Source organism: Nyctereutes procyonoides, unplaced genomic scaffold, assembly GCF_905146905.1.
Source record: "Nyctereutes procyonoides isolate TBG_1078 unplaced genomic scaffold, NYPRO_anot_genome, whole genome shotgun sequence".
NCBI lineage: Eukaryota > Metazoa > Chordata > Mammalia > Carnivora > Canidae > Nyctereutes > Nyctereutes procyonoides.
This window is the reverse complement of record NW_026575140.1, coordinates 27,667,936-27,695,393: the sequence shown is the minus strand read 5'-3', so window position 1 is coordinate 27,695,393 and position 27,458 is coordinate 27,667,936. Positions and strand designations below refer to the sequence as shown.

Genomic DNA, 27,458 nt, shown 5'->3' with positions numbered 1-27,458 from the left:
TCTGGGGACAGTGGCATGTATACCTGGGATGAACAGAGTCCACAGGTCAATGAGTTGGTTTTCCCATGGGAAGTCTGCATGAGAGGGAAGCCAGAGCTCTACTCTGCCCTGGGGAACAGCTGACTTGGACAGCTTTCTCCAGTCTGTAAGCTTCTGAAAGCCAAGAGCCCAAACAGTAACATGATCCCTGTGTGCGTCCTCCCTGGAAATCTGTTCCGGGGAGGCCCTGGGCACTGTATCTGGTGTTCCAAAAAAGCAGGGTAGAGAGCACATAACCCTGATGTCTACCAGAGGACGAGGCCTGGTGGGGTGGAGCAGCCTGTGCACCCATCCTGGCCCCCTGGGTCCATCTCTGTGGGTCACAGCCCCCAAGATTTCAACAGGAGCCATGTATAATCTTTAACCCCAGAAATGAAGCAGGTTTCTGCCAGGGGTGGGCTCTCTTCTTGCCAACAGTTAGAATGTCCCAGTTGTTTATTCAAGCAATACAGCCTTCATTGAGCCCTGTGTTGGGGACAGAACAGGTAATGAGACCCTCAAGGGCCTGCCTTCCCAAAGCCCACTGTCTAGGCATTGGAGGGAGCTGTAAGATTCAAGCCAGCACCCCGGCTCGGCACCCGTGGGCCCAGAGTAACAGGCATGGCAGAGGCTCCTACCCTCATCAGGAAGGCAGAGAAATTTCTGAAAATACATGGAAGGCCATGCTAAGTGCAACAGGACAAGCTTGTAGGATTAAGTGAAACAGAGAAATAAGCACAAAGACCCCAAAGCAAATGCTGTACCCAGGCCCCATCTAGGATGGATAGGGTAGGGGAGAAGTCAGGCAGCCATGGGGCAGGCAGGGTTGGGGGTCATTCATTCATTCATTCATTCAGCAAATCCACACTGACTTCCCAGTACCTGCCCTCACCACGGAGCAGAGGAAAAAACAGATAATATAATACCAGGTGTGGGAGTGATCACAGGGCACCCAGCTGAGTCTGGGGTCCAGAGAAGTTTCCTGGAAGAAGAAGCACTACATTTGGGCCTCTAGGAATGAGTAGACAGAGGTTGGGATCACCCAGTGAAGGGAGGGCACTCCAGGTTCCTGTATGATACATCAAGGTGAAGGGTGCTCACCCCCTGCCCCTCGCCCTGACCTCTCTTTCCTTTGCTTTCAGCCCATGACACTGGTCTTGTGACCCTACAAGTTGCCTTCAACAACCAGATCATCTCCAACTCAGTGGTGTTTGAGTACAAAGCTCGGGCCCTGCCCACACTCCCTTCCTCCCAGCATGACTGGCTGTCATTGGACGGTAAGAACAGCGCTCGGATATCCTTGCCAGGTGCTGAGAAAAAGGGACACTTGGGGACCCTGCACACAGGGTGTGAAAAAGAAGGAAACTTCCTAACTTCCACTTAGGGCAAAAGTCTCCACTGTGGAAAGACCAACAGGGTCCCTACTCCTAATCTGGGTTTCTCTCTGGCATGGAATGAAGAATTTGAGTTTGGGCCTTTGGCCGTCACTCCTGCCAGGGGATACAGATGGCCAGACAAGCCCCTGGGTTGCTAAGAGAAGCAGGGTCTGAGCATCCTCTGTTGCCCCCTCCCCAAGCCAATTTCTAGGGTGTCCTTGAACAGAGAGCCCCCGGTGGCCATCACCAAGCCCTGAGTCTCTTAGAGATGAAAGCAATGTGAGCAGCTGAGAGGAGGCATCTCAGGCTCAGCTCCCTTCATGTTCCAAGGCCCAGACAGGGGAGCTGTGTATTAAGTGCTTTTGCCTCATAGAGATAACAAGCCAAACCTCAAGGAAACCCTCAAATACTGGTCCCCCTGCAAGTAGGCTGTTTCTACCTTAGCCTCTGCCCTGTGGGGCATCTGAAACAAGTCTAGGATCATCATCATGGCTGAGGGTGGAGGGCCGGGGAGCCCCAATGGGCTCAAATGGAGGAGACAGGACTGCTGTCCAAGGCCAGCTCTCTGAGAGCCAATGGCCTTGAATATAAGTGAGCGTTGGCACCAAAGGCCCTGCAGAGAAAAGCTGCCAAAGACAGGTGGGGGCTGCTTAGGTCAGAGGCTGCCCTTCCCAGCTTGTTCATGCCTAGCAGAAGCCCCGGAACTGGCCTGGGGAGCTGGGCTGGTAGTCTGCTCTCCACCCCCAGATGGAGTGGAAGGGATGGCTGCACACATGTCAGTGTCAGGTCAGCCAGCAGAAGGGCCGGTCTGTGGAGTCCTCCCAGAGGTCTCATCAGCCTGAGGTATGGGCTGTGCCTAAGCCGACCCTGGGCCCTCTGCAGGGATGACTTCCCTAAGCACCTCTCCTCTGTGCACAACAGCCCTTTGCCTTATCAACTCTCAGGCTTCCCCTTGCTGCTGGCTGCTAGAGAGTTCCTGGGCTAGGGCACATACGCTGAGCCACCCAATGTGCAAATCTCAGCCTCATCCCAGGCCGGCTCCAGCAGCGACAGGGTGCCTGGCGGCCACCCCGGCCACTGAATCCTCTGAGCTATTTCCCAGAGGTGGCTTTGGGTCAGCAGGCATCCGCACCCTGGCAGTAGCTGCGCGGGAGCACCGGGCTGGCCTTGGCAGCCACCCTGGGCGAGACCGAAGCCAGCCAGAGCTGTGACGATGACCTGCAGGATGTAACGGAGAAGGGCAGGGTGACCAGGGGCTCCCGTTCAGGAAATCCGGTTTCAGTTTTGCAGAACAAATGGGAAATGGAGCAGGGTACTCTGCAGAGTCCTGGCTCTCCCTGTGTGACCAGGTCACCTCACCAGGATGGACTGATGGACTGAAGGACTTTGGGACAAATGGAGGACCTGCCTGGGATGTGGGAGCCCTTCAGAGAGCCAAGCCTCAGCCAGGCAGTAACTGGGAGCACAGGAAGCATCAGCCAGCCCCCCCACCCCACCCCAGAAGCCCAGGAGTGCAAACTGCACCAGGAGGTTATTGGTACAGCTTGGGGAGGATGCTGTGACCATGGAGAAGGGAAACCATCTCTGCTTCACTACAAACACACCTCTGAGTCCTAGGCCATACCAGGTCCCTTAGGCAATGAGCAGGCTACCAAGCTGGACACCTGCTCCCCAGCAGCCCCTTCCCAAGGGGACCTGGAGCTCTGACCTCCAGAGGCCTCCAGTTGAAATAACATCCTCCAGCCCCTGACAAAATACACAGGGGAGAAGACAGGAGTTGGGGAAAGGACGTGGGAGGCCCACCCCACTACAGAGAACAGATCGGAGCCCTGCAAGACCTCGCGAATCCCGCTCCCTTCGGTCTTGGCCAGGTGTCCTTTCAAGTAAGGGGGAGGTGGCCAGAGCAGAGCAACCGTGAGACCCCTTCTCTGAACGAATACAAGTGCCTCATCCAGCCCGAAGGGAAGGTTTCCCAGGATTTCACCAGCCTGATCAATAATAACCGTGCGGGGAGGGGGGAGCCGGAACTGCAGCCGCAGCGCCAAGGCAAAATGTGCCCCGTCAAAGCGGACAGCCCGGACAGCCCTGAGGGTCGGGGTCTCCGGGCCTCCGGGCCAGCCCCGTGGCTTGGCAGCGAACTTGGCGCGGGGGACGCGGCCGCAGGGACCAGGCCGCCCGCAGCCTTCCTCTCAGCTCCCCTCCCCTCCCGCCCCCACGGCTACTGGGCAGATTCGCCCTGGGCGCCGCCGGGAGGGGGGGACGCGCGGGCTGCGGCGGCGAGGGGAGGAGCGGGGGCGCAAAGGGGAGGGGGCGACGCACCGCAGCGCCGGGCGAGCTGGGGCGCGGCGCCGGGCGAGCTGGGGCGCGGCGGCGGGCGGGCGGCGGGCGGCGGGCTGCGCGCGTGCACACACACAGACACGCGCACGCCCAGGCCCGCACATGCGCGCACGCAGGCCCCCCGCCCCCCGTGCTCTGCAATGCAGGGGCGCCTCGCCCGCCGGCTGGCACCGCCGCGCCTCGCGCCCGCCCGACTGCGGCAGGGCCCCGCGCCCCCGAGCGGCCGCGCCACTCCCCAGCCCCACGGGACGGCCGGCGGCGGGGAGCGCGGTGCGCTCCCGCCCCGCGGCCCCGCTCCCCATCGCGGGGGCCCTGTGCCCCTCGCCCAGCCCAGAGGGGCAGAGATGTTTGGGGAAGAGGATTTCTGCCTTCATCTGACTTTTTTGAATGGACGTTTGCCAGACGAAGGGCCGCGTGGGGGCACGAGTGTGGAGCGCGGCGCATCCGCACAGGCGCGCGGCCGGGGTGGCGCAGCCTTTGTCCTCCCGCACGGCCTTTGTCTGAGCCGCAGGGCCGGGTGGGGGGCAATCTCCCCCCCCTCCGCGGGGCATCGGTGCCATGGCCCCAAAATCTTAGCTGAGCGCGGCCATCCGGACGGAGACCTAACGAGGAGATGGGGTGGGGGGAAAGGGGGTGCTCCCGCCGCCACTTAGCTGGGGCCGACCTTGGGAAACGCAGCACAGCCGATCCCAGGAGCTGCAGCTCCTCCGCCAGACCTAGGCGGCTTCTCCTGCGTTACCCACCCACCCCCAGCCTGTCTGCCTGGACCCCCACCGCCTAGCCCGGCCTGGCGGGTTGCAGGCCACGGTGCACGCTTGCCCTGTGAATGCACGCGTGAGTGAACGAGTGCCCACCAGACACATCCGAAGAGCTTAATCCCGCCCAGTGGTCAGGAAGGCTTCCCCAACCTGAGACATGGAGCCTGAGCAGGCATCAGCTAAAACAGGAGGGATGAAAAGGAGTATCCCAGGGAGAAGGGGCAGCGAAGGCTGAGGAGATGCAGCGCTGGCTACCTTTGGCCAGGCCACTCTGAGAACTACCATTTTCACTATTTCTTACCCAAAGGTGCAAATTCAGAACAGATTTCCCCCCAGGGCCTGATCCCAGAGTGTCTGGGGCAGGCCAGCTGTGCCTTCGGGAAGGAAGCGGGACCTCTTATAGGCTAGAGGCCCTCAGTGAGTTTACCCCAGAGACGTTTGTGGAGGGACTCTGGGAAATGTCTCTTCTTTCTGCCTGTTCTGGGTCCTGCAGACACAGCCGGGGATGTGCTGTCCCTGTGGATGGTCTCTCTGTGACTGTGTTTGCAGAGTAAACCCAGGCCATTTGACACTGCGGCTCTGGAGCTGAGGGGGTGGGGCTCACATCTAGCCAAGGGCACTGGGACACCTTTAAGTGACTCCTGTCCCTGGAATAGAAGATGAATGGAACTTCTGGGTGCACTGTTCTTTCTCTTGCAGACATCTAATTCTTCTCAAAGCCAGACTGAGAAGCCCAGGGGTCCCTCTGGCCCCACCCCCACCCCACTGGCCCCTTTCTTGGAACCCCACTAAGCTGCTTAGACTTAGACTCTATTTTCAATTGCTTCTCAGGCAGCTGAGCCTCTGCCTGAGCAAGAGGATTGGAGTGAGGCCTGGATGCAGCTTTCTTGGGCTCGACAGCTGGCCACCTGGGCAGGCCTCCTGTTGACCCTTAGGGGCAGGAGAGGGACCTTGTCATCTCCTGCAGAGTGGGGAGCAGGGGCTGGAACTGACTTTATCCACTAGGTGCCTGCTTCCTGCATAGGAAGCCTCAGGGCAGGATGGGCACTCAGCAAGGCCAGGGGAAGTTATCCAGTAAGCCAGCCTCTAGGGCAGCCTGCCTTGGGGTTAGACATCTGGAAAGATGGAGAGTAAGGAGAGCTACTCTCTACTAAGGAGGTGGACAGAAGGAAAAGCAAGATTTGGCCTCCTGATTTGGCCTTCTGCTCTGACCAAACCCTCTATGCTAACAGATGGAAAGTGTGTAGCTGGGGTGGTTCCCAGCTCTGCCCCCCACCTCCATGCTGCTTGCCTTACACACACACACACACACACACACACACACACTGCATGCTCCTGCCAGCCTCTCCCTTAAAGCAGGTTTCTAAAAACAGCCTCCACCCACCAGGAGCCAGAGGCCACACATGACGTAGAGACCATGGGGGTAGTCCAGTAGCAACAGGAGAGGGCATTCCAGCTGTGAGACGGGCCCCCAGAAGCCTCTGGGTGTTTTTTCCCTCCCATAGTGACACTCCAGGGCCTTCTGATGAGTATACTATGCCAGCTGCTCCTGGCCTGGCTCCCTCCCTCCCTCCTGCAGACCCGCAGCCCACCTCCCAGCTACCCACCTCTACACTTATGGTGTGATGCCCAACTGTCCACATAGGAGAACATGCATGGAGCCAAACAATTTAGTTGTAAATAATTTAAAATATCACTGTTTTATTAAAAATAAGACAGTTTATTTTATGGAGCAGGATACAAAATTCACAAGACTTTTTAAGATAAGACATTCAGCAGGAGTGAATTGTCTTGACTTTGAAGAGCTGCCTTGAAGTATATCCATAGCTAGTGCCCCAGGGGCCCACCGTTACCTGCCTCTGGGAGGACTTTGGAGGAGAAGCTTGAAGGAGCACTGACAGGGGTCCTCCCCAAAAGTAAAGAAGTGGGTACTGCCAAGAGCCCTCTGGCACTCATCTGGAGTAGGTTAGCTCATGGGTCTCTGGGTACTTCTTTGCATGAGCTAACCTGCTTGGATGTGCCCCAGACCTCACTCCAGAGACAAGGTGGCAGCAGAAAAAGCTGATTTGACCTAGTCTTATATGTAGGACTTGAAGCTGAGTGGCAGGAATATCCCCTGTCTGACCTGCAGCCTGTCTGACCAGTGCCTTACTTCAAAGTGTGGGTTCTCTTCCCATAATCAGTCTTTGTGGAGTCTGCATCATTATAGATTGGGGGTGTCTGTCCTTAGCCCTCCTTAGCCAGAAACCAAGGGGCCTGGTCCTCAGATGCCTCCTAGAGAAGTGATCTACCGCTGTTGGCAGCTGGGGCCACACCAAATAGATCTGTATAGAGCTCTTCTGTGTGGCAGGGAATGGGTCACCTTGGCACTCACCCGCCTCCTTACAGCAGTGACAAATGGTGCCCTGCAGAGAAAGAGCACTGAGGAGCAAGCCCAGCATCTGCAGAGGCCAAGGAGGCAGCCTCTGCATCTTCATTCTGGCTGTTGGGGCAGGAAGCAGAGTAAAATCCATGTGGGAGCCCCAGAGCTCCACCAGGTGTGGGCGCTCTGGTAGTACTGGCTTCCCAGCTACCTGAGGGTAAGGTGGCTTATTTTGAGGCATCAAGGTAGGGGGCTCAGGCCCTCTGGTGGTCAGTATCAAGCAACTTATCCTTGACCATCACATTCATTTCCTGGGCCACCATAACAAATGAGCATAGACTCAGAGGCTTAAAACAGAAATATATTCTCTCAGTTCTAGAGGCTGGAAGTCCAAAATCAAGGCGTCAGCAGGGCCATGCTCCCTCTGAAAGCAATAGAGGAATTCTTGCTTCTTTCAGCTTCTGGTGGCTGGTGACAATCCTTGACGTTCCTTGGCTAGTGGCAACATGACTCCCATCTCTGTTTCTATCATCACACAGCACCTTGTCCCTGTGTCCTCATCTTCTCTTCTTATAAGTGTACCAATCATTGGCTTAGGGCCCACCCTATCCAGTATAAACTCATTATAACTACTTATATCTATAATTAACTAATTACAAAAACTTTATTTCCAAATAAGTTTGCATTCTGAGGCAGAGGGAGAAGAGAGTGCCCCAGGAGAAAGCAAGCTACTTGGACATTCACAGAACATTCCAGAAGGAGCCTGTGATAGAAATTGAGAAGGAACAGTCAGGGGAGTTGAGGGACCAGGAGAAGGTGGAGTAACAGAGCCTATGGTCTGGAGAGCCTCACAATGGAGATGGGACACCCAATGGGGTCAGAGGTACTGAAAGCCCACAAATTGAATGGCAGTTAAAAGGCAATGGGGTGCTCTCTCCTGGGCCACTCTCTTCTCCCTGAGGGCTTGCCCTCACCCGGAGCTCCCTTTATGGTATAGGAAGGTAAAGGTGCACTATCTTCTCCCTTGTGCCTCTTCTCAGATCCAGAACCATCCATCTAACTGTCCCTCAGGAACAGCTTGGCTCAGATTTCTCTTGGGCAAAGTCAACATGTCACAAATCTTATTCACTACCATTCTTTTGTTGCCCTCTGCAACCCCCATCTCCTACAACAATCCCCACCTCAGTGGACAGCCTGACCCCCGGAAGCTGGGAGTCACCCCAAAACCCCTTGCCCACCCCTGTCTGCACCCCATTGCCGTCCTAATGCTTTTGTCCCGCCAATCTCCCCTGCCTCCCTGCATACCCTGTCCACCACCTTCATGCAGCCCAACATAACCTCACATGTGCTGACTAGTCCTCTGGCCTTTCATCTTGCCTCCTTTCACCGGGGCCATCAGCTCTTCATCTACTGTGCACCGAACACTGCTCTAGGCTCTGGAAAACCTTTATTCTCATGGAGTTTATATTCCAGTGGGAAGGAGAAACAACAAATAAATCACAAAGGAAAATATCAAGGCACTTAAAATGGTGGCCTAAAAAAATAAAATAAAATAAAATAAAATAAAATAAAATAAAATAAAATAATAAATAAAAATAAAATGGTGGCCTAGTAGAGGGTGCCAGGGTGGCTACTCGAGGTTTGGGGGGGTGGGGTGGCGGTCCAAGGAGGCCTCTATGGGAAGACAATATAACAGGAAAAGAGCCAGCCACAGTAAGAGCATGGGAAGAATATTAAAGGCTGAGGGAATAAGAAGAACAAGGCCGCCAGGGAGAGAACAAGCTGATGAAGCCCCTGCAGCTGAGCAGAGTAAGGGAGGGTATAGGGGAGTGAGACAAGTCTAAGGAGGACAGCAGGGGCCAGGCCATGTGCAGCGCATCAGCCAAGGCAGGGAGCTGGAATTTTATCCTGAGGACAAAATTGGGGGCCATGGGAGGGTTTTATGCAGGTGAGTCAACACCCTCAGGTTTATGTTTTTCTGATCTGCAGCCACCTGACACTCTTACATCAGTGCAGGCAAGATATGATGGCGGCCCCCAAGGGGGCCAGTAATGATGAATCCCAAGAGACACGGTTTGAGGTTTGGAGGTAGAGTCAAGGCTTCTGTGGATGATTTAAACATGGAGAATGAGAGGGACGATGGGTCATACCTAGGCTTGGGGCTTGGTGGGTACGGTGGATAATTCCCTGAGATGGAGGAGTTTGGAGAAGCAACAGGTTTGGAAGATGGAGAGTAAGGAGTTTGGTTTTGCTCATGTTGTGCTCCACTGCCTTATTAGGGTCACCAAGAGTACTTTGGAAGTCTGTAGGCCAAGGACAGTCAAGAATGGAGATCAGTTTTAGGAGTCATCAGCTCATAGATGGAATTTAAAGCCATAGGCTAAATGCCATTGCTCCATGAAAGAGTGTAGATAACAGAGGGTGGGTGGGTACAGGGTCCACCAAATATCTGGCTCCCCCAGATATTTGGATGTCAACAGAAAGGAGCTGGCAAAGAGTCTGGGGAGAAGCAGCCAGCAAGTCAGGAAGAAGATGGGAGGACATGACCCCAGGGAGGCTAGGAAAAGAGGGGCTGTCACCAAAAAGGCTGTGGGCAGCTGTGTCACCTGCCAGGTGAAAGGTGAGGCAGAGCATTCTGGGTAGAGGAAGCCACATGGAGGGAGATCCTCAGGCAAGAGAGAGCCATGTGAGTTGAAAGAACCCAGAGAAGTGGCTGAAAGCTCTGGATGAGATGGTGCCAAACCTGTCTCTGAGTTCAGAGCCGTGGCCTTCCCCAGTCCAGGGCAGGACAAGAAGCCCCAGGAGCCTCTCCGCCTCCTACCTGACCCAGGACGTCTTATGCCTCCAATACCTCTGCCCTTCCTTGTGCAGCAAGAGGAAGGACAAGGCCTGCTTTGCCTGTCTGGCCTTCTGGTATTAGCCCAGAAAGGCAGCTTCCCTGTCCCTGGACCCAGGGAGACATCCTGCAACTGCTCTGAATTCCTGGGACAAGCTCTTTCCCACTTGTTCCCCATTGGGGTTCAGGGACTGGGGGTGAGCCCAAGGCAAGAACCAACTGTGACTTATCACCGAAGGGCATGTGGCTGTCAGACCCCTTCGAGACAGCTGTCAGCCCCAACCCTGATTGTGGCTGGAATACAGGAATCGTGTGTATGGGCTCAAAGACTGCCTGGCAAGCCCACTTGGGCAATTGTACCCCTAGCTCCTCATATGATTGTATCAGACTCCCATTATCCTATCACACAGCATTTGGATGTGGGCAGCTATGCTCCAGAAGCTATAGCCTCAAAGAGAAGCCTCTTGGCAAAACTGGGACCCCAAGGAGACCAGAAGACCTGGGGTACAGACAGCAAGCCAGTGTTTTGCTGGCTTCCTTAGCCTTTCCTGGGATCTGGCTTCCTGACTCTACCTCCCTGGAAAAGAGTGGAGATGTTGATCTGTTTATCCAGCACTGAGGAGCAATGATCCTAAGACTTCGACACTCAGAATGTCACCAGCAAGGAGAAGAGGCAGCTGCCCCTGGCCTCCTGGAGGAAGTGAGTCCCGGAGGTCCCAGACAGGGTAAGGGGAAACACCTCTCTGCAGTCCAGCTCCACACAGGACTGAGCAGGCCAGGCAGCCTCTGGCTGGGGCTAAGAGCAAGGCCTCTCCCTTTAAAAGCTCCTAAAAATACACACATTTCTGATCCATCTAAGCAGCCTGATGACCTTGTCCCTGCCTGTGACAACAAGCCATTCAAAATAGTCTGACAGGCTGAAGACTGGCTTCCTCTACTGCAGTAACCTGCTGACGCCTTACACTTGTGAACCCAAAGTCCTTTGTTTGAGAACAAAAAGTAACAGGCAGGTATGTGTCAGATGTTCCATGCTTATTAAGAATAACAGGAGACATTTTAAAAATCAGTGGCAGAGGGGAAATAGTTGACACACCAGAAACAAACTTAGAATCTTCGGGAGTTAGAACTTGAAGGAAGCTCAGTCAGCAGGTAGTCCAACCTCCTCATCCTTTTGGCAGAAATCTGGGCCCAGAGAAGGGCGGTGACTTGCCCCAAACCATCACTAAATCAGAACAGAAGCCCCTCCTGACCCTTAGCCCAGCGAGCTCCCCTCCCTGCACAGCCAGACTCATCAAAGCTCTGGGAACCTGGATGCAGGTGGGGAGGAGAAATGAGCTGGCTCGAAGCCACAGCTGGTGTGGTGGACTGTGGTTTCCTTCCCTTGGTCCACATTTGCTCAGGTGTCGGGGCTGAATGAGCTGATGCCCCTTCCCATGATTAGCACTGACGAGAGAGTGGGAACCATGGGCAGAGGGACTGGTTCTGACGGCAGAGGGGAGGCTCCCCAAGCATCCTTTCTCTTGTCCAAGTCCGTGATGTGCTGGTGACGAGAGCAGGGCACTCAGCCCCAGTCCTCATCCCGTTCAGCAGCACCAGCATTGAGAAGAGCTGGTGACAACTTATGTCATTTCAGTGACATCAAGCTGCATCCGGCGGTCTTGACACACAAGGGAGAGCTGGCATACCTCTGAGCCACCATGACTGTCTCTTTCTGCAGAAGCTGCTTCTTAGAACAGAGATGCCCACCCAGGGGTTACAGCAGGCTGACATCTGAGTCCCTGCCACCTGCCAGGCCCTTCCCATGAAGCGTTTAGGTGGATCGATGCACTAAACTTCCAGCAGCCTACAAGGTCCCCCATCCTCCACATGAGGACATGACTCCACCCACCTGCTCTTGACTTCTACACAGTGGAAATTAGAAGCGCCCCTTGTCCCTGCTCTTCTCTTCCCATGATGCTCTCTCTCCAGCCAAGCAGTTTGCAAATTAGTACCTTCAAGCCCCACAGGGGTTCCTCCCCCTGGGTCTGTTGCTGTCCCATCTTACGCTTTTCTTATCCCAGACATGCGCCAGGGCCTCCCAGTTACCCACCACTTTCTTCCCCTTCCCATCCATGCTCTAGGCCACTGATTACATTCAGAAAGGATGGATGGAGCACCCACTGTGTGCCAGGTGCTGTGCAAGGTGCCGTCTGCCAGAAGAGACAGCCAGGAAGACAGGCAAACATAACCTGGGTGCAGTGAGATCTGTTAGGGAAGGAGGGATGGGGCTGCGGGAGCACTGGCTGGGAGGGAGGGAGGGGTCCTCTGTTCCTTGGCAAGGTCTGGATAAACTCACTTTCCAGCATCGTCGGATACAGACCCTTTGTAAGTTGGCCTCAGCCTGCCTTCTCAGCTCATCATCAGCCCTCCCTGTCCTGGGTAATGCTCCACTCTGCTCTCTACTACAATACTCAGATTTCCCCCTATGTACCATGCTGTTTCCCACCTCTAGATCTTCATAAGGACTTTCCCTCTGATCCCTTGAGTCTCTTCCCTGTGATCAGTTTAGAGAACCTCTGCTCTATTGAAAACATCTACCCTAAGCCCCCTCCCCTATAAAAGCCAATTCTCCACCTCATCCTCTTTCCCTCATATGCACGGTGCCTTCTTTTTTCCTGGCTTTCCCATCACACTTGATAAATTCCTCCATTAGTGATTATTCTTTATAATCATTTATTCACTAACTGTTTGACGCCAGGCACTGGGCCAAGTGCTGGAATCAAAACAAATGAACAAAACCAGAGGAGGTGCCTGTGCTCAACCAGTTTACCATCTAGCGGAAGAAAAATCAGTCCTGGCCTCCAAGCCTTCCCACAAACAAAAGCTTGGGGAGCTTGTAATGGGGGGATGACTCCTCAGGACATCTGGGAGTAATTTCTTGAAGAAATGACCTGTGAACTGAGATCTGAGGAAGGAGATGTTAGCTCCATGAAGAGAGGATGCAAGAATATTCTAGGCAGAGGGAATAGCATGCAGAGAAGCTCTGTGGTGGGAGGGAGCCCCATGAGTATAAGGGAGCCTCACCACATGAAGGCTGGTGAGGTGGAGAGGGAAGTGTGGATCAGAGCACAAAAGCTAGTGGAGTGCTCAAGGACAGGACTGTGTGGGTCAAGCTAAGAAGAGATGGCTTTGTCCCCAAGCAGAGGGCAGACACTGAGGGTTTGAGAGGCAGTGACATGGCCAGGTGTGCATTTCAAGCTCTCTTGGCTGCTGTTTTGAGAGTGATGGAAGGGGGTTCAGAGCAGGTGAGGTTAGACCAGTTAATCCTCCAGCCTGAAAATGATGCTGTGCTTGGTGGTTCTAGAGAGAAGGGACAAACTCAAGAGACATTCAGGAGGTGGCATCAATATTAATTGTAGGTAGATTAGTTATGAGAGTTCTGTGTCATTCACCCTGGAGAGGACTAGTCATAGGTTGGGCTAAATTTGAACGGCCTTTGGGACATCATGTGAAAAATCAATAGTGAGTGAGTGGATGTTGGCTCCAGAGCTCAGAGAAGCATATGGGCAGAAGAGAGAAATCTGTGACCAGTCTGCATAGAGGTGGCATTGGATGAAATGGGACAAGGGGTGTGGATGAAGTTGACAAAAGTGAGAATATAGCTGAATCCTAAAGCCAAGGACTTTTGTCTTAATTATCATCATACCTCAAGAGACTGGGAACACAGTAGGTACTCAATAAATATTTCTTCAAGGGATAGATAGATGGACATATGGATAGATGGACAGATGGATGGATGGATGGATGGATGGATGGGCATATGGTTGGACTGATGTACAGCCAGTGGTGTTTGGTGACCATCATTGTCACTGCTGACTGCTGACCTAAAGGCTGTAGCATCCCTGATGTCAAGCCAGGCTGGGGAGGGTGTCCAGAACTGACCAGGCACCATGGCCTCCTGAGAGCCACTCTGCTGGACCCATGGCTTTATAAGTCAACTGTGCATGTTCCTGCCTCTAGGAGCTCATGGTCTAGGACCCAAGGCAAACATGTAACACAACTGGTGTGATGAGTGCTCCATAGAGGCAGGTTCTGAGTGTTAATGGGAGCAGGTGAAAGAGCCAGGGGTATCCCTTTGTGCCCCCATCAGGAAGGAAATGTGTTTGATAGGGGCTGATCCTACATGAAAACTTAAATGTTTGCTCATAGACGTGGTCTCCATATGTAGAAAGAATGTGAGAGAGTTAACCAACTGTGAGGTTAGAGGGCGCACAATCCATACCAGACCACCCTCACTTCTGATACGAACTGTAAGTTCTGGGGTCCCTAAGTCTTTGCTCAGATTTGCTAATGCACTGAAAGGATTTACAGAACTCACAAAAGTTATACTCAGTTACAGTTTATTACATCAAAAGGATACACATTAAAACCAGCCAAGGGAAGAAGTATAAAGGGCAGAGACCAGAAGGCCACCCTGTGGAGTCGTGGACAGTGTTTGTTTGCCCAGCAACCACGTGGGACAGTGTTCCTGGAGTATCATCACCAACTAAGGAGGCTCACAGGAGCCTCGGTGTCCAGGGCTTTTATTGGGGCTCCATTACAGGAGCATGAGCAATTGCCCACCTAGCTGATCTCCAGAGGTGGCCGACACTGTGTGACCAAAAGCCCCCACCCTAAATCACATTGTTGGTCCTTTTAGTGTGGCCAACCCCACCCTACAAATATCCCCTGGGACCAGCCCTTACTTTAAATCATATTGTTAGACAACCAGTCACCCAAGGCCTCCAAGCAAAGACACTCCCATAAAGCTTAACATTCCAAGGGCTTAGAAATCATCTCTCAAAGGCAGCGATAAAGGCCAGACTTCTTTTCCGGGCAACGTTAAATTTTTTACTGAGGAGGACAGTACCTCCTCCTTCTCTGTTCCCACCTGCTTTCACCTGCCTCCCCTACTCCTCACCACAACAGACCAATTTCTTTCTCATGTCTTTGTTGAGAGAGGAAATGTGTGTTTTCTGTTGTCTTTTTTTTTAAAGATTTTATTTTATTTATTCATAGAGACAGAGAGAGAGCGCGCGAGCGAGAGGCAGAGACACAGGCAGAGGGAGAAGCAGGCTCCATGCAGGGAGCCTGACGTGGGACTCATCCAGGGTCTCCAGGATCACGCCCTGGGCTGCAGGCGGCGCTAAACCCCTGAGCCAACGGGGCTGCCCTCTGTTGTCTTTGTTGCTGTTCTTTTTGAAGTGTTGCCCCCACACAGATCTTGTGTAGTCTTCAGCAATTCTCTGGGGCCAAAGAACACATTTTATTAGGAAAAATGGCTGGGGTGAATACCTTGTCCTCTGCAGAGAGTATTGTCCAAAGCTCAAGCTTTCCTAGGCAGAGATGTTAAAATAAGTAGATTACAGATCAGTCTACCAAACTGAATTAAGGAAGAAATTCTAGAAGCCTTTGATGGCCAAGCTTATTATTCTAACATATTATTTCAATTACCTCTTTAAATTACTCACCTGTGCTACAGCCTGTGATGGTCTGTAAATGAACCTGCATCCCATCTCCATCCTGCAGACGGCACCCCAGGCTCTAGCAATGTTCTCTTCTTCCTAAAGTGTTCTCCTGATGGCTCCACTTGCTCCTGCAGGGTTATGAGCAGCTCCATTTGGAGCAGCCTGGCCTCCTCCCTCCTGCCCTCTCTCCCGTCTTCCTCCTGGATACTGGAGACTGGGAACCTGGAAGAAGCCCCAGAACCAGTTCCCCCTCTCCCAACAGTGCTCCTCTTTCTTCTGCCAATACTGGTGGGAGTAGATCAGACCTTGCAAATGGTGACCAGCTGGGTACAGTTGGGGATCTCAGAGCCAGGACAGGGACCAAGGCAAGTAATTCACCTCTAAGAGAAAGGGAAGACAATAGAGGCGGCATTCACAGCCACCTTCGAGGATGTTAACAATTCAGTGTGATTCTTCAGACTCAATGCTCTAATTTTATAAGCTCAGTGATGTTTATTAGGACATTGGAAGGCCTGGCCTGGGTCACGCGGGAGCTGTGAAAACCAGTGGAGCTCCGTTGCGTACCTCCAACAGAGTAGGTCCTGCACAGGGGTGCTATGGAGCCACCCCAGAACCACTGCAAGCACAGCCTCACGGGGCTGGGCCCGAGGCATACAAAGCCCCCACTTATCTGCAACTTGGAGATGGCTAATGCATTCATCATGAGTCTTTGCGCTCCTCACTTGAAAAGCAGCAGGAGAGAACCAGCTCCCAGCAGAAAGCAAATATGCAGCAGGAAGTCTGACTCCAGGGCCTGATTGCAGTTAAAGACATCATTCCTCCCCTGACATCCCCGTGTTTGATACCTAGGAAGAAAGTGAGTGGGTGCTCATTTTATATTTCCCATGTTACTTAAAAGTGAGTTAAAGCGAGGAGGATCGTTGGGCGGGGCTGCATTTCTTGTGATGGTGCTCAGGGCATTTCTCTTTGGAAATGGATGGATGGTGCTTCTCAGGCCCATGGGTAACAGAGCCATGCTGGCTTACAGGTCCTGAGGAAGCCAGTGAGCTAGAGGCCTATGCGGGGTCGTGGCCACAACATGAGGGTCCACAGCAGAAACATGACCTGAGGTGTCAAAGAGAGATGAGCTGGGGGTGTGCATGACACATACCTGCTTTTTTTCCCTGGTCCCCTTTTTGTTTTCCTCACTTTAGCACCAAAGGGATCTAAAACTCCCTGAAGCTAATGTGTCAGCTCTGCTTCTCTGACATGCACAAGAGGGGTACAGGTCTAAATTAGAGACCTGTACAGGTGCACTGGTCTCTAATTGTGCCTTCTCTTTTGACTGCTTTTTTCTTCTTTTGGTAACTCAGAACACGACGTGGTGCGACAGCATTCCCCGGTGCCATTGTGACCTCAGTAATTATTATTCCTAGGCAGTCGCTAGTTGCTTCCTTAAAAGGAGAACTTTCTAACTCTTGCTTTTACTGGTGCATGAGCTTCAGGTTTGGGTAGGCAGCAACCATCAGGTTGGTGATCTCAAAGCGGTTTTCACCCTAAATACAACATATGGATCTTCGGATTCAATTGTTGCCTATGAGAACACACTCTTTTCTCTTTAATCAGATTTCCACGTTAAGAAAGCGTGGCATCTATTTTGTGAAAAAGCACACCATGGCAGTTTTAATATGTGCATTCTGAGGGTACCTTTCCAGTAAACACCTCCAATCACAAGCATGACTCCATTGGACGTGGGTGCATGGTAGCCTCTTTTGAAGACTTGCTGGGTTTTCCTGCCTCGAGGAGAGGCCAACAGGTGCCCAGGGGGCACCTGTGGTGCTCTTTCACACCCTAGGCACCCAGGCTTCCTCAGCTCCTTTCCAGAAGGTTTCTGGGGTTTGGGCTCTGCTTTGGCAAGAGTGGCATTGAATGGGGAGCCATAAGAGAGACCCGCGAATTCTTGAATATCTGTAAGCCCTTAGGCAGGCAAAGAGATGCATGGAAGCGTGGGGAGCTGTGCATAGAAGAAAGAGTTTGTATTCATTCACTCGGGCAGCCATAACAAAATACCATAGACTGGCGGGGTTAAACCATAGAATTGTATTTTCTCGCAGTTCTGGAGGCTGGGAGTCTGAGATCAGGGTGTCAGCAGGTTTGGTTTCTTCTGAGGTCTCTCTCCTGGGCGTGCAGATGATCACTTCCTCACCGTGTCCTCGCATGATTGTTCCTGTATATGCTTCCATCTCTGGTGTCCCTCTGTAGGTCTAAATGTCCTCTTATAAGGAGAGGACACCAGTCACACTAGATGAGGACCCTCCCTAACAGCCTCATTTTAACTGAATCACCTCTTCAAAGGCCCTATCTGCAAATACAGTTACGTTCTGAGGTACTGGGGGTCAGGGCTTCAACACGTGAATTTGAGGGGGACACAGTTCAGCCCAAAACAGAGTTATTGTCCAAAAATGGGAAGTCCTGCTGGAAGGGGATTTCATCACTGCCAGGAGGGCTCTTCTGAGGCCCTAGACGCTCCCTCTGAGGTTTCATGGAGGCCCATCACTCGGACACCAGGGCTTCTGCTAGTTTTCTGACTATCTTGGCCAAGGTGTGGGCCAGTTTACCTTGTTCCATTGTTTAGCTAAGACAAAGTGCCACCACTTTTTGGGCACCAGGCTGTGAGCTTCACAAATATTTCACTGAGACCTTACGATGAGCTTGTGATGCAGCCACTGTTTTCATCCCTGTTTTACAGATGGGCACATCAAGTCCTAGAGAACAGACCCTTTCCAGGTGTCAGAGCTGGAACACACGAGTGCCCAGGCCCTTCTGACTCCTGACTAGAACACTCACTGCATGGATGCTCTGCCTTCTAGGGATTTTAGGCTCCTGGTTCAAATAAAGCACAGGCCGACTGGCCCAGCTGGCCCAGCTTAGTGGGCCCTCAGGCTAGACATGACCCTAACTCTTTGACTAGATCTGAGATGTACCTCCAGCCACCAGAGGGTGGCCGTCAAGTTGACTGGCATGCCTTCAGGAAGGGGGCTCGGGGGAGGGAGGGGCAGTAGCCCTGTCAGCCAAGCAGCCAAGCCTGCCCTTGCCTCCTTGTTCACCTGGCTGTACCTGTCCCTATACCTGTGCTTCTCTAGCTCCCTGTGAAGTTGAACAAAGAAGCAGCTAAGAGCTCCAGCTCCAGAGCATGGGGGCTCATAGTGGTGGGGTCTCTGCTACTCACTAGTGCACAGGCCAGGGCAAGTTACATAAGCCTGCTGTGCCTCGGTTTCTTCTTCTGTAAGCTCTGATAATAGTGGCACCTGCTTCCCAGGCTTGGTGTAAATATGGAAAGAATGGACATGGGTAAGAAGCACAGTTGGGGCTCAGTGACTGTTGTCCCAATGACGATGATGACAATGATGATGATGATGACAGTGATGATGATGACAGTGATGATGATGACAATGATGATAACAATGACAACGATGATTATCAGGCCAGTGACGATGACAATGACAATGATGATGACAACAATGATGATGACAAAGACTATGACGATGACGGTGATGATGGAAGCTCCCACCTCAACAGGAAGAGTAAATCTCTCCACTCCCCAGGTGGCATCTGCTCACTGGGTTTTCATCACCCTGCAGACTTACTGCATTGCACCACCTTTTCCATGAGGACTGTATTGCCCAGATCCCTAGAACAGATGGGACCTTTGGAGAAGTGAAAGGATATGTAGGCTAGGGCTAACCTGCATAGGATCCATGAGCTACACTGGCATGTGCTAAGGGGTCTGGGTCTTCTAGTCCCAGTTCCTCCTGAAAGACTAAGAAGTAGGATTGAGGGAGAGGCTCTCTCCTCCTGTGTGTGATTACTGGCCACACCTAAGACATCCAGGCCAGCTCCACCACCCAGATACCATGTGCTAGGGAAGGCAAGCTCATTTTAACAGCAGAGGAAGTAAATTGTAGTAGGAGAGAATTCACCATTCCAAAAGATCCTGGAGTTTATCATGAAGATATTCCTAGTCCCCAAGCTCTCCCTAGGTATCCAACAGGCTCTGTGTTACTCACTTTACATTCGTTATCCAGTTTAATCCTGTGTTTCCAGCAGATGTTTCCATCCCCATTTTACTGAAGAGGAACGTGAATCTCAGAGGAGTCAGGTGACTTGTCCTATGGCTCACAGCTAGGGATTCCAACTCAGGGTGTCAGACACTAAAGCCCATCGGGTGCTTTATTACCACACACTACCACTTCCTGAATGCATTTTTGATACTCTGTGCCCCTTAGAGCAGAGCATGTCCTACCCTCACAGAGAGACTAGCCATGTGTTTCATCATCTGGCCTTCATATAGTATACTGGGGGGAAGGGGGGAGGCAGGGAGGTAACAGATGGGCCTGTATAAGCCTCTGGGAGAAGGAGTTGGTGTTTTCACCCAGTTTCTTTGGATTCTTTTTCTGCATTATATCCTTTAAGAGAAATCCCCAAGTTCTCAGGCTGATGGCTAATGATTCCCCTCCACCCTCCAGATAAAATATGATAGACTTCCCAGGCTGATATAAATCATGGTAGCATGGTTTGCCCTGGTAGCAAACACCTTTCTCCCCACCATCCCCTTTACCAGTGTCTTCCCTATCTGAGAAGTAGTAGTTATTGACTACTGCATAACAAACTACCACAAAGCTTAGTGGCTAAAAACAACAACCATGAATTCATTCTCTTGATGCTGTGGGTTTGCCTGGGCTCAAGCATGCAGCTGCATTTGTGGGACTGGTCATTTCAAATCCAGAGTCCCTGCAGCTGAAGCATAGGGCAACTGCTGTGGCAGATCAGGTCATGCTGGACGTATGCCAGCACCCCTTCTACACAGTCTTTGATCTCATTTTGCAAAATAAGAAACTGAGGCACAGTGAGAGCAAGGAGTTTCCCACACAAGCAGTTAGCAGTGGAACTGGAACTAGAGCCCAGACTGCTGACCTCAGGCCTACGCCCTTCCCCTTGCCCTCAGTATCTCCCTCATATGGAAGGCTCAGGGGTCCTGATAAGGATATTTACAGCTCAGGTAGGATGGTTTGAGGCTCTCTGCAAATCTTACCTTCACATCAGAATCAGCCAACCATTGTGATGGAAAACAATACCCCAGGGAGTTCTTCAAAGGGAACCCCAAGTTCAGGACGCTGTTCTCCCCAGGATCCTGAGCCAGCGAGAAGGCAATCACTGTAAGCAGGGATTTGACAGACCCACCCCTGGCTTTTTTACAGACTTTCATAAGCACAATTAGAAATGATCCCTCTTCTGACCTCCTTTTGCTCCTTAATGTGGCCATCACAGACTCAGTGCCTCTGCTATGTCTATCTTGTCTCAAGAGCAGTCACCTGGCAGGGGCTGTCTACCTGGGTTCTCTACCCATGTATCTCACCCTGGGGTGGACACAAGGGTCTTGGTGAACAAAGCTAGACAGCTGACTCCAAGGATAGGCCATCAGTTTCCTAGACCTTGGTCTTCCTTCTCCTATCCTTCAGTCTATTCCAGAGTTAATCCACTGATCCTTTTCTATATTTCATTCTTTTTCTCCTTATCGTGTGTGTGTTTTACAACTATATTGAGATATGATTAACATACCATATAATTCACCTATTTCAATTCAAAGATTTTTAGTAGACTCATGGGGTTGTGCAGACATCACTACAATCTAATTTTTGAACATTTTCATTCCTCCAAAAACATTAACAGCCATGCCCCAGCACTCTCCCCAGCACTCCTCCTACCAAACAAAAGACAAGGATTCATCTACTTTCAATCTTGATAATTTTGCCTATTCTGGACATTTCATATCAATGGAATCCTATAACGTGTGGTCTCCTGTGGCTGGCTTCTTTCGTTTAGCATGTCTTCAAGATTCATCCATATTATAGCATGTGTTAGTGTTTCATTCCGTTTTTATAGCTAGATGAGTGTCCATGTGCATGGACAAATGTTTTCACTTCTCTTGGATATATGGAACTGTGGGGTCATAGGGCAACTCTATGATTAAGTTTTTGAAGTTTTTGAAAGCAGCTGCATTCTACATTCCAATCACCAGGGGATGAGGGTTTCAATTTCTCCACATCCTCACCAACACTTGTTGTTGTCCATCTTGTTTATTATAGCCTTCCTGGTGGGTGTGAAGTGGTATTTCATTGTGGTTTTGATTTTCATTTCCCCAGTGCCTAATGATGTCGAGCATCCTTTCATGTCTATTGGCCATTTGTTTATATTTGGAGAAATACCTATTCAGATCCTTCACCCATTTTTTTTAAGTAGGCTATTTTAAAAAGCTATTTTTAATTATTCTTTTTATGTTCTAGATACAAATCCCTTATCACATACATGAGTAGCGAATATGTTCTCCCATTCAGTGAACTATCTTTTTCATTTTCTTGATGCTGTCCTGTGAAGCACAGACGTTTTAAATGTTGATATAGCCAAATTTATCTATTCCACACACACACACACACACACACACACACACACAGACACACAGACACACACACACACACACACACACCCTTGGTTGCTTGTGCTTTTGATATCAGATCTAAGAAACCATTGCCAAATCCAAGGACATGAAGATTCGCCTCTGTGTGTTCTCCTATGCATTTTGTAGTTTTGGCTCTTACATTTAGGTCTTTGATCCATTTTGAGTTCATTTTTATATATGGTGTGAGGTAGGGGTCCGACTTCATTCTTTTGCATGGATATCCAGTTGTCCAGTTTTATTTGTTGAAAAGATTCTTCTTTCTCCATTATTTCTGAGTGCCTTAAAATACACTGAATATGCATCTTGCACTTATTTTTAAATTGTCATTTAGTTTGAGAAGACTCCTATTTGGTTATTCTTTTACTGGAAGTTGAAATATTTAGAAACAGATTTGACTTCTTATGAGTTAGAAGAGGCAATCTTACGCTGCACTAACAATCCAGTCTTAGTGCTTTCTTTCTCACTTGCGCTCAAATCCAATGTCAGTTTATAGGTAGAGCTCTACTTTTCACAGTAACTCAGGGACCTGGCTGGGGAGAGTCTACCTCTTCCCATAAACAGGCTTTCACAGTTGCCAGGGCTGGGGAAGAGAATGTGGTGGTTCCTAGAAATTTCTCGGACTGCTTTCTTAAACAAATGGTATCTAAATGGTAGCAAGAGCTGGAGAATGACCAGAGAGGCAAAATGAGCACAGTATCAGAACCTAAAACCCTGATCTGCCACTTACCCTCTGTTTGCCTTTCGGCAATTTATCTGACTTCTTAAAGCCTTTATTTTTTTCTTCTATACAATGTGCAACTTGCAGGAAAAATAATGGCAGTGTATGTGAGTATTTAGCATGATAGTAGGCAGATAACAGGCATCCAACAAACTGTAGTTCCCTCTTCCACATCGCACCAGGATGCAGCCCCTTGGTTCATCATGAGACCCTCAGCAGAGGTTAGGGCTAGGATAAGGACTCACCATCCCTGCTTTAAGGGGCAAAAATTGCACTTTTTCTGGGTGCTGCCAAGTGATCACAACACTGAGCAAAATTTCTTTTTCCCTATTTTTAAAAACAACCCAGGCAGAATCAAAGCCTCATAAAAATCTAGTGTAATAATTTGCCCTAAGCACATGCATACCTTACCCTGTCATTTCCTAACCTGCTAGAAAGACCCATAAAGAAAGACAACTTGTGGGTACTTGGTCCTAGCATGCTGTCAGAGTTCTGAACTTACTTCAGAAGCATCTAGCTTACCCCACCCAGTGCCATCCGACTTTCCATGAAAGGGCCCAAAGAGGGCACTTGCTCTTGGGGCCTCCATCCTGAGACAGAGGTGCAGTGGGGAATTAGAGTGGCAGATCTTCCAGGAGAGTTAATGCGCCCAGCAGAGGAACAGTGAAGGGACTACTGCAGAAATGTCACTTCAGGCTGCCTGAGAGGAGAGCTTCAGGCTGCTGACCCCAACTGTATCATCAGGACATAGCCAATGTGCTGAAGCATCCATGACTACCTTTCTCACATGCCAGGTGTACGTGGGGTTGCTGGAAGAAGGGTGAAGGGTCAAGATGCCCCTCCTCAGGCAGCTGGGATGTTCAGGTCTGAACCTCTGCTTTTTAAAAACAAACCCAAGGGGGGGGGTGGGAAACATGCCTGCCTAAAAGACAGACAAGACTGGAGGTGACTTCTCTTTAGCAGGGGGCCAAGTGCCTGAAGCTGGATCCTAATTATCCTGAGCCTGACACTGAAAAGTCGAAAGGCAAGCATTGCCCCTCATGATCCCTCCTCTCCACTTCTCTCTTACAATCCACTCAGAGCAATTCAACAACTGTTAGCTGAGGGCTTATAGTGTGCCCGACATTGTGCAAGGTGCAGGATGAGTTAAGGCTTTGTTCCTATTCCCAAGATTAGAGGTGTCTCAGTCTCGGCTAATAAAACCCCACTTTTTAAAGCACTTTTTATTAATGTACAATATACATATGGAAAAGTGCACATAAGTATGTGAAACTCAGCTCAATGAGTTTTCACAAACTAAAACTAGTGCCTAGGTCAAAAATAGAATATTATCAGAAACCCAGAAGCCCTCCCCTCCCCTTTCCAGTCATCACCCTCAGATACCCTGACTTCTAGTAGCAGCAGGAGCCAACTCGAACTGATTGTGCCTTATGCACCAGGCACTGGTATAAGCACATCAATTGTCTCATTTAATTTTCACCCATAGATATGAAGGCATAAGTAGGGGCACACAGCTAGCAAGTGGGAGAGTCTGACTTTGAACCCAGATGGTTTGTCTCCAGAGCCCTCTGCCTTGACTACCCACCTCTACATTTCCTGCCCTGGAAGCAATAGATCCCAATCAGAAAGTGCTGCAATAGGGATGCACTAACAACGTTCCTGAATCAGTCCTGCTGGGGGTGAGAGGGCTGGAGCCAGGTCTTAAGGAACGGATAGGGGTGCCCCTAGCTCATAAAGGGAAGTTGGGAAGCAGAATTGGGAAATGCAGGGGTCCTGTGTGGTAACAGCAGGATGAACGCAGGTTGGAGCAGGATTCTGAACAGGTTCGGGTGTTGTGACTTTGCCAGGGCAGGGAGAGACTTGCTGCAGATAGGAAGCCAGGGTCAGCCCCCAGAAGTGAGACTGTACATGACCCGCTTGCTTCCCTGGCTCAGATGCGTGGCACAGAATGTGACCCAGCCTCGTCAGGGGCATCCTTGGCTTGGCCTCTAACCAATTATTCATTTTTGGTTGTACAGGCTTAAGGGCTGTGCAACATTCTGTGGTTGTTTACACGTGTGTTCGGGTAGAGTAAAAAAAAAAAAAAAAAAGACTCCGTCCCTATCTTTTGAGATTCTTTTAAACCCAGATGGCAGAAACGAGATATAATCAGTTTTAAAGATAATTGACAACATGAAGGAAAAAAAGGAAAGATAGCCTCATGGAAAGTCCGCGTGGGTCAAGCGCTCTGCATGCGCAAGGCCGCAAGGCCCCTGGTGGGTGTGGGGTGGTGGACTGACGAGCAGGAAGGCTACACATGTTAAAGGGAACGGAGAAAGGGTGGTAGTGTCCATTTGGGATGCCTGGGAAGGCTGTTTGGACACGGTGAGCCTTGACGGAGAGGTGTGACTTGGACTTTAGGGCGGGAGGCGAGGCGAGGTGAGGGGTTGTTATGCAGAAGTATCCAAGTGAGAACGCCAAGCCGCAGCCAGGACTTTCGGACACCAGGGTTAGACCCGGGGAGCGAGGAGCGGGCGGAGGCCCTGGAACTCCTGCTAAGGAGGTGGGGCCCCGCGCCTCCGGCTAGGGAGCCTTGAGCGCTCCCGAAGTCCCAGGGGCCCGACCTCCCCGGCCCCGCCCCCGCCCCCTCCCCGGCCGACGCCCGCGCACCTCTGCACCCCGGCCCAGGGCTCGCCCCGCGCCCTCGCCCTCGCGGCCCGGGCCGGCTCGCCGCGCCCCGCGCCCCTCCTTCCCGCCCAGCCTTCCGCGCTCCCCCGCTCGCCGCGCCGCGCAGCGCAGCGCAGCGCCGGCTCCTCCCGCGGCTGCAATGCAGACGCCGCCGCCGCAGGGCGCGCCGGGGCCGCGCCGGGAGCCGAGCCCGGGTACGCGGGGCCCCCTGGGCGCGGGTCTCCAGCGCTGACCCGACGGCGCCGCGGAGCCGGGAGTCGGAGTCGGGCCAACGCGGTCCGAGCGCCCCCCGTCGCGCGGCCCCGGAGGAAGCCTCCCGAGGCCGTAAGCCCGGGGGAGCGGGCGCGGCCGTCGGGCTCGGGGCCGTCCCTTCCCTCGAGCGGACCGCGGCCGCCCCCGCAGCGGGCCTCGGCGAGGCTGGTCGGGGAGCGGGCGGCGGCGTCGCGAGGGGCCGTGGCGCGCCCGGGCTCCCGTGCGGGCGCCCGGGGCCGCGGGGCCGCGCTCCGCCCGCACCCTCCGGGCCCGGCCGCCGCCGTCCAGCGCGGCGCCGCGCGGCTCCGGCGCAGTTCCGGCGCAGTCCCCGCGCCGAGCGGCTCCGCGCCCCACACCTGCCTCTGCCCGGCTCCGGCTGACGTCGCGCCCTCCGATTGGCCCCCGCGGCCCGGGGGGCGGGGCCGAGGCCGGTGAGCTCACCGCCGCGCCCCGCGATTGGCCCCGGCGGCGCACTCGGGCTGTGGCGGGGAGACAGCGGTACCCGGAGCCCGAGTCGTTCCAGCTGCGGCGTGTGGAGCTGAGCGGGTCGGGGCCGGGCTAGGCTGTCGGGGCCGGGCCGGGCGGGGCCGCGCGGGAGAGGGGAGGAACGCAGAGGCGGCTCCGCGCCAGCCCGACCGAGCGGCGGCCGCGCTCTCCAAGTCCGAGTGAGTGTGCGTGCGGCCGCGGGGAGAGTCGGCCGGGCGCGTGCGGGGCGAGGGCGGCGGCCGGCGGGGGCGCGCGGGGCGTCTGGGGCGCGCGGGGGCGGGGCCGGGGCCGGGGCCGGGGGCGGGGGCGGGCGCGCGCCGGGCCGGGCGGGGCGTGGGGCGTGGGGCGTGGGGCGGCGCGCGTGTTCGCGCCAGGGGCCGCGGGGGGTGTCGGGGGAGTGGGCGCGAGGACACGCGCGGCCGTGGGGGGCGCGAGGGGCGCGAGGGGCGCGCGTGCTCCCGCGAGGGAGGGAGTGTTTTGACGCGTGAGTGTGCGTGGGCTCCGGCGTGTGTTTACGGCGCGGGTGTTTGGCCGAGCGTGAGCGGCGCGCGTGGATGGGGAGAGGGGCAGGGCGTGCGCTTGGGAGCGGGCGTGCGAACACGCGTGCTTGCGGGGCCCGTGGGGAGGGAGGGAGGAGGGAGGGAGCGCGCGTGGATGGACAGCGCGACGGGCCGGAGCGTGTTTTGACGCGTGAGTGTGCGCGGGCCCGGCGCGTGGCGGCGGAGCGAGCGAGCGTGTGAGGCGGTGTGCTGGGGAGTGGGTGTGAGGTCACGCGTGTTCCCGGGGCGAGTGGGGGAGCGCGGGATCGCGAGGAGCGGGGCGGAGCGCGCGCGCGTCGGTGCGAGGGCGGGAGCGGGTTGCGGCCCCGCGTGTGTGCGCGAGGGAGTGGGGTGTTTGGGTGAGCGGCGGTCTGGGGGCGCGCGCGGGCGCCCACGGAGCCGCCGGCTGGGTTTTGTCTGCCGGGCGCTACTCGGCGGCGGCGGCGGCGGCGGCGGCGGCGGGCTCTCCGGGTGCAGCGCCCGCTCCTGCCGCGCGGGGGCGGGGGCGGGGGGCGCGCGGGGAGAGGGCGGGGGACACGTGGCCCGCGGCGGGGAGAGGGGTGGGGACAGAAGCCCTCCCTGTGGGGCGTGGGGAGAGGGCCCCGGACGGGTTCCCTTACTTCGGGGAGAAGGGGGAGGGTCTGGTAGGGAGGGCGGAGGGAAGATCCGGAGCGGCGCCCCCTTCTCCGCGAGAGGAGAGGAGAGGAGAGGAGAGGAGGAGGCCCGGGCGGGTGCCCCCTCCGCGGGGCGCTGGCAAAGGGGCCGGGACAGCCCCGAGCCGGCCCTGGGCGCGTCTGCGGGACCAGGCGGTTGGAGGCTGCCTTTCCCAGCAAGCCAATGGAGTGAATGAACGTTTTATTAACGTGTGCGTAGAACCCGGCCGCGAAAGTTGGTGGAGTTCAGACACTAAGAGGTTTGGACGAACTTGAGAGTTTGGCTTACCTGCAGACCAGAGCAAGAGAGGTGCATCCACCCTTGCTTCCACCGGCCAGGCTCAGGTGGGCTGCAGTACACAGGCTCCCTGTGGCCTTCGTGCATTTATTTATTCGCAGGATCTCCCGTGATTTCATTTCGGTATTGCACGATTGTGTTCAGATGGCCCTGATTGTGTTCAGATGTTTGAGACT

At 53.5% G+C, this 27,458-nt stretch overlaps 1 protein-coding gene across 2 annotated transcripts in view; it reads left to right on the top strand.

The window, feature by feature from the left end:
• CAMTA1 (calmodulin binding transcription activator 1) overlaps positions 1-27,458 on the top strand; it is a 1,317,854-nt gene that overhangs the window by 1,240,294 nt on the left and 50,102 nt on the right. The window contains exon 13 of one of the 2 annotated variants that reach the window (XM_055306507.1): positions 1,161-1,295. In XM_055306507.1, coding sequence (XP_055162482.1) covers positions 1,161-1,295 — 135 coding nt within the window. Of the gene's footprint in view, positions 1-1,160; positions 1,296-25,839; positions 25,972-27,458 lie in introns of those variants that run through there. The other variant, XM_055306508.1, reaches the window with a different exon arrangement.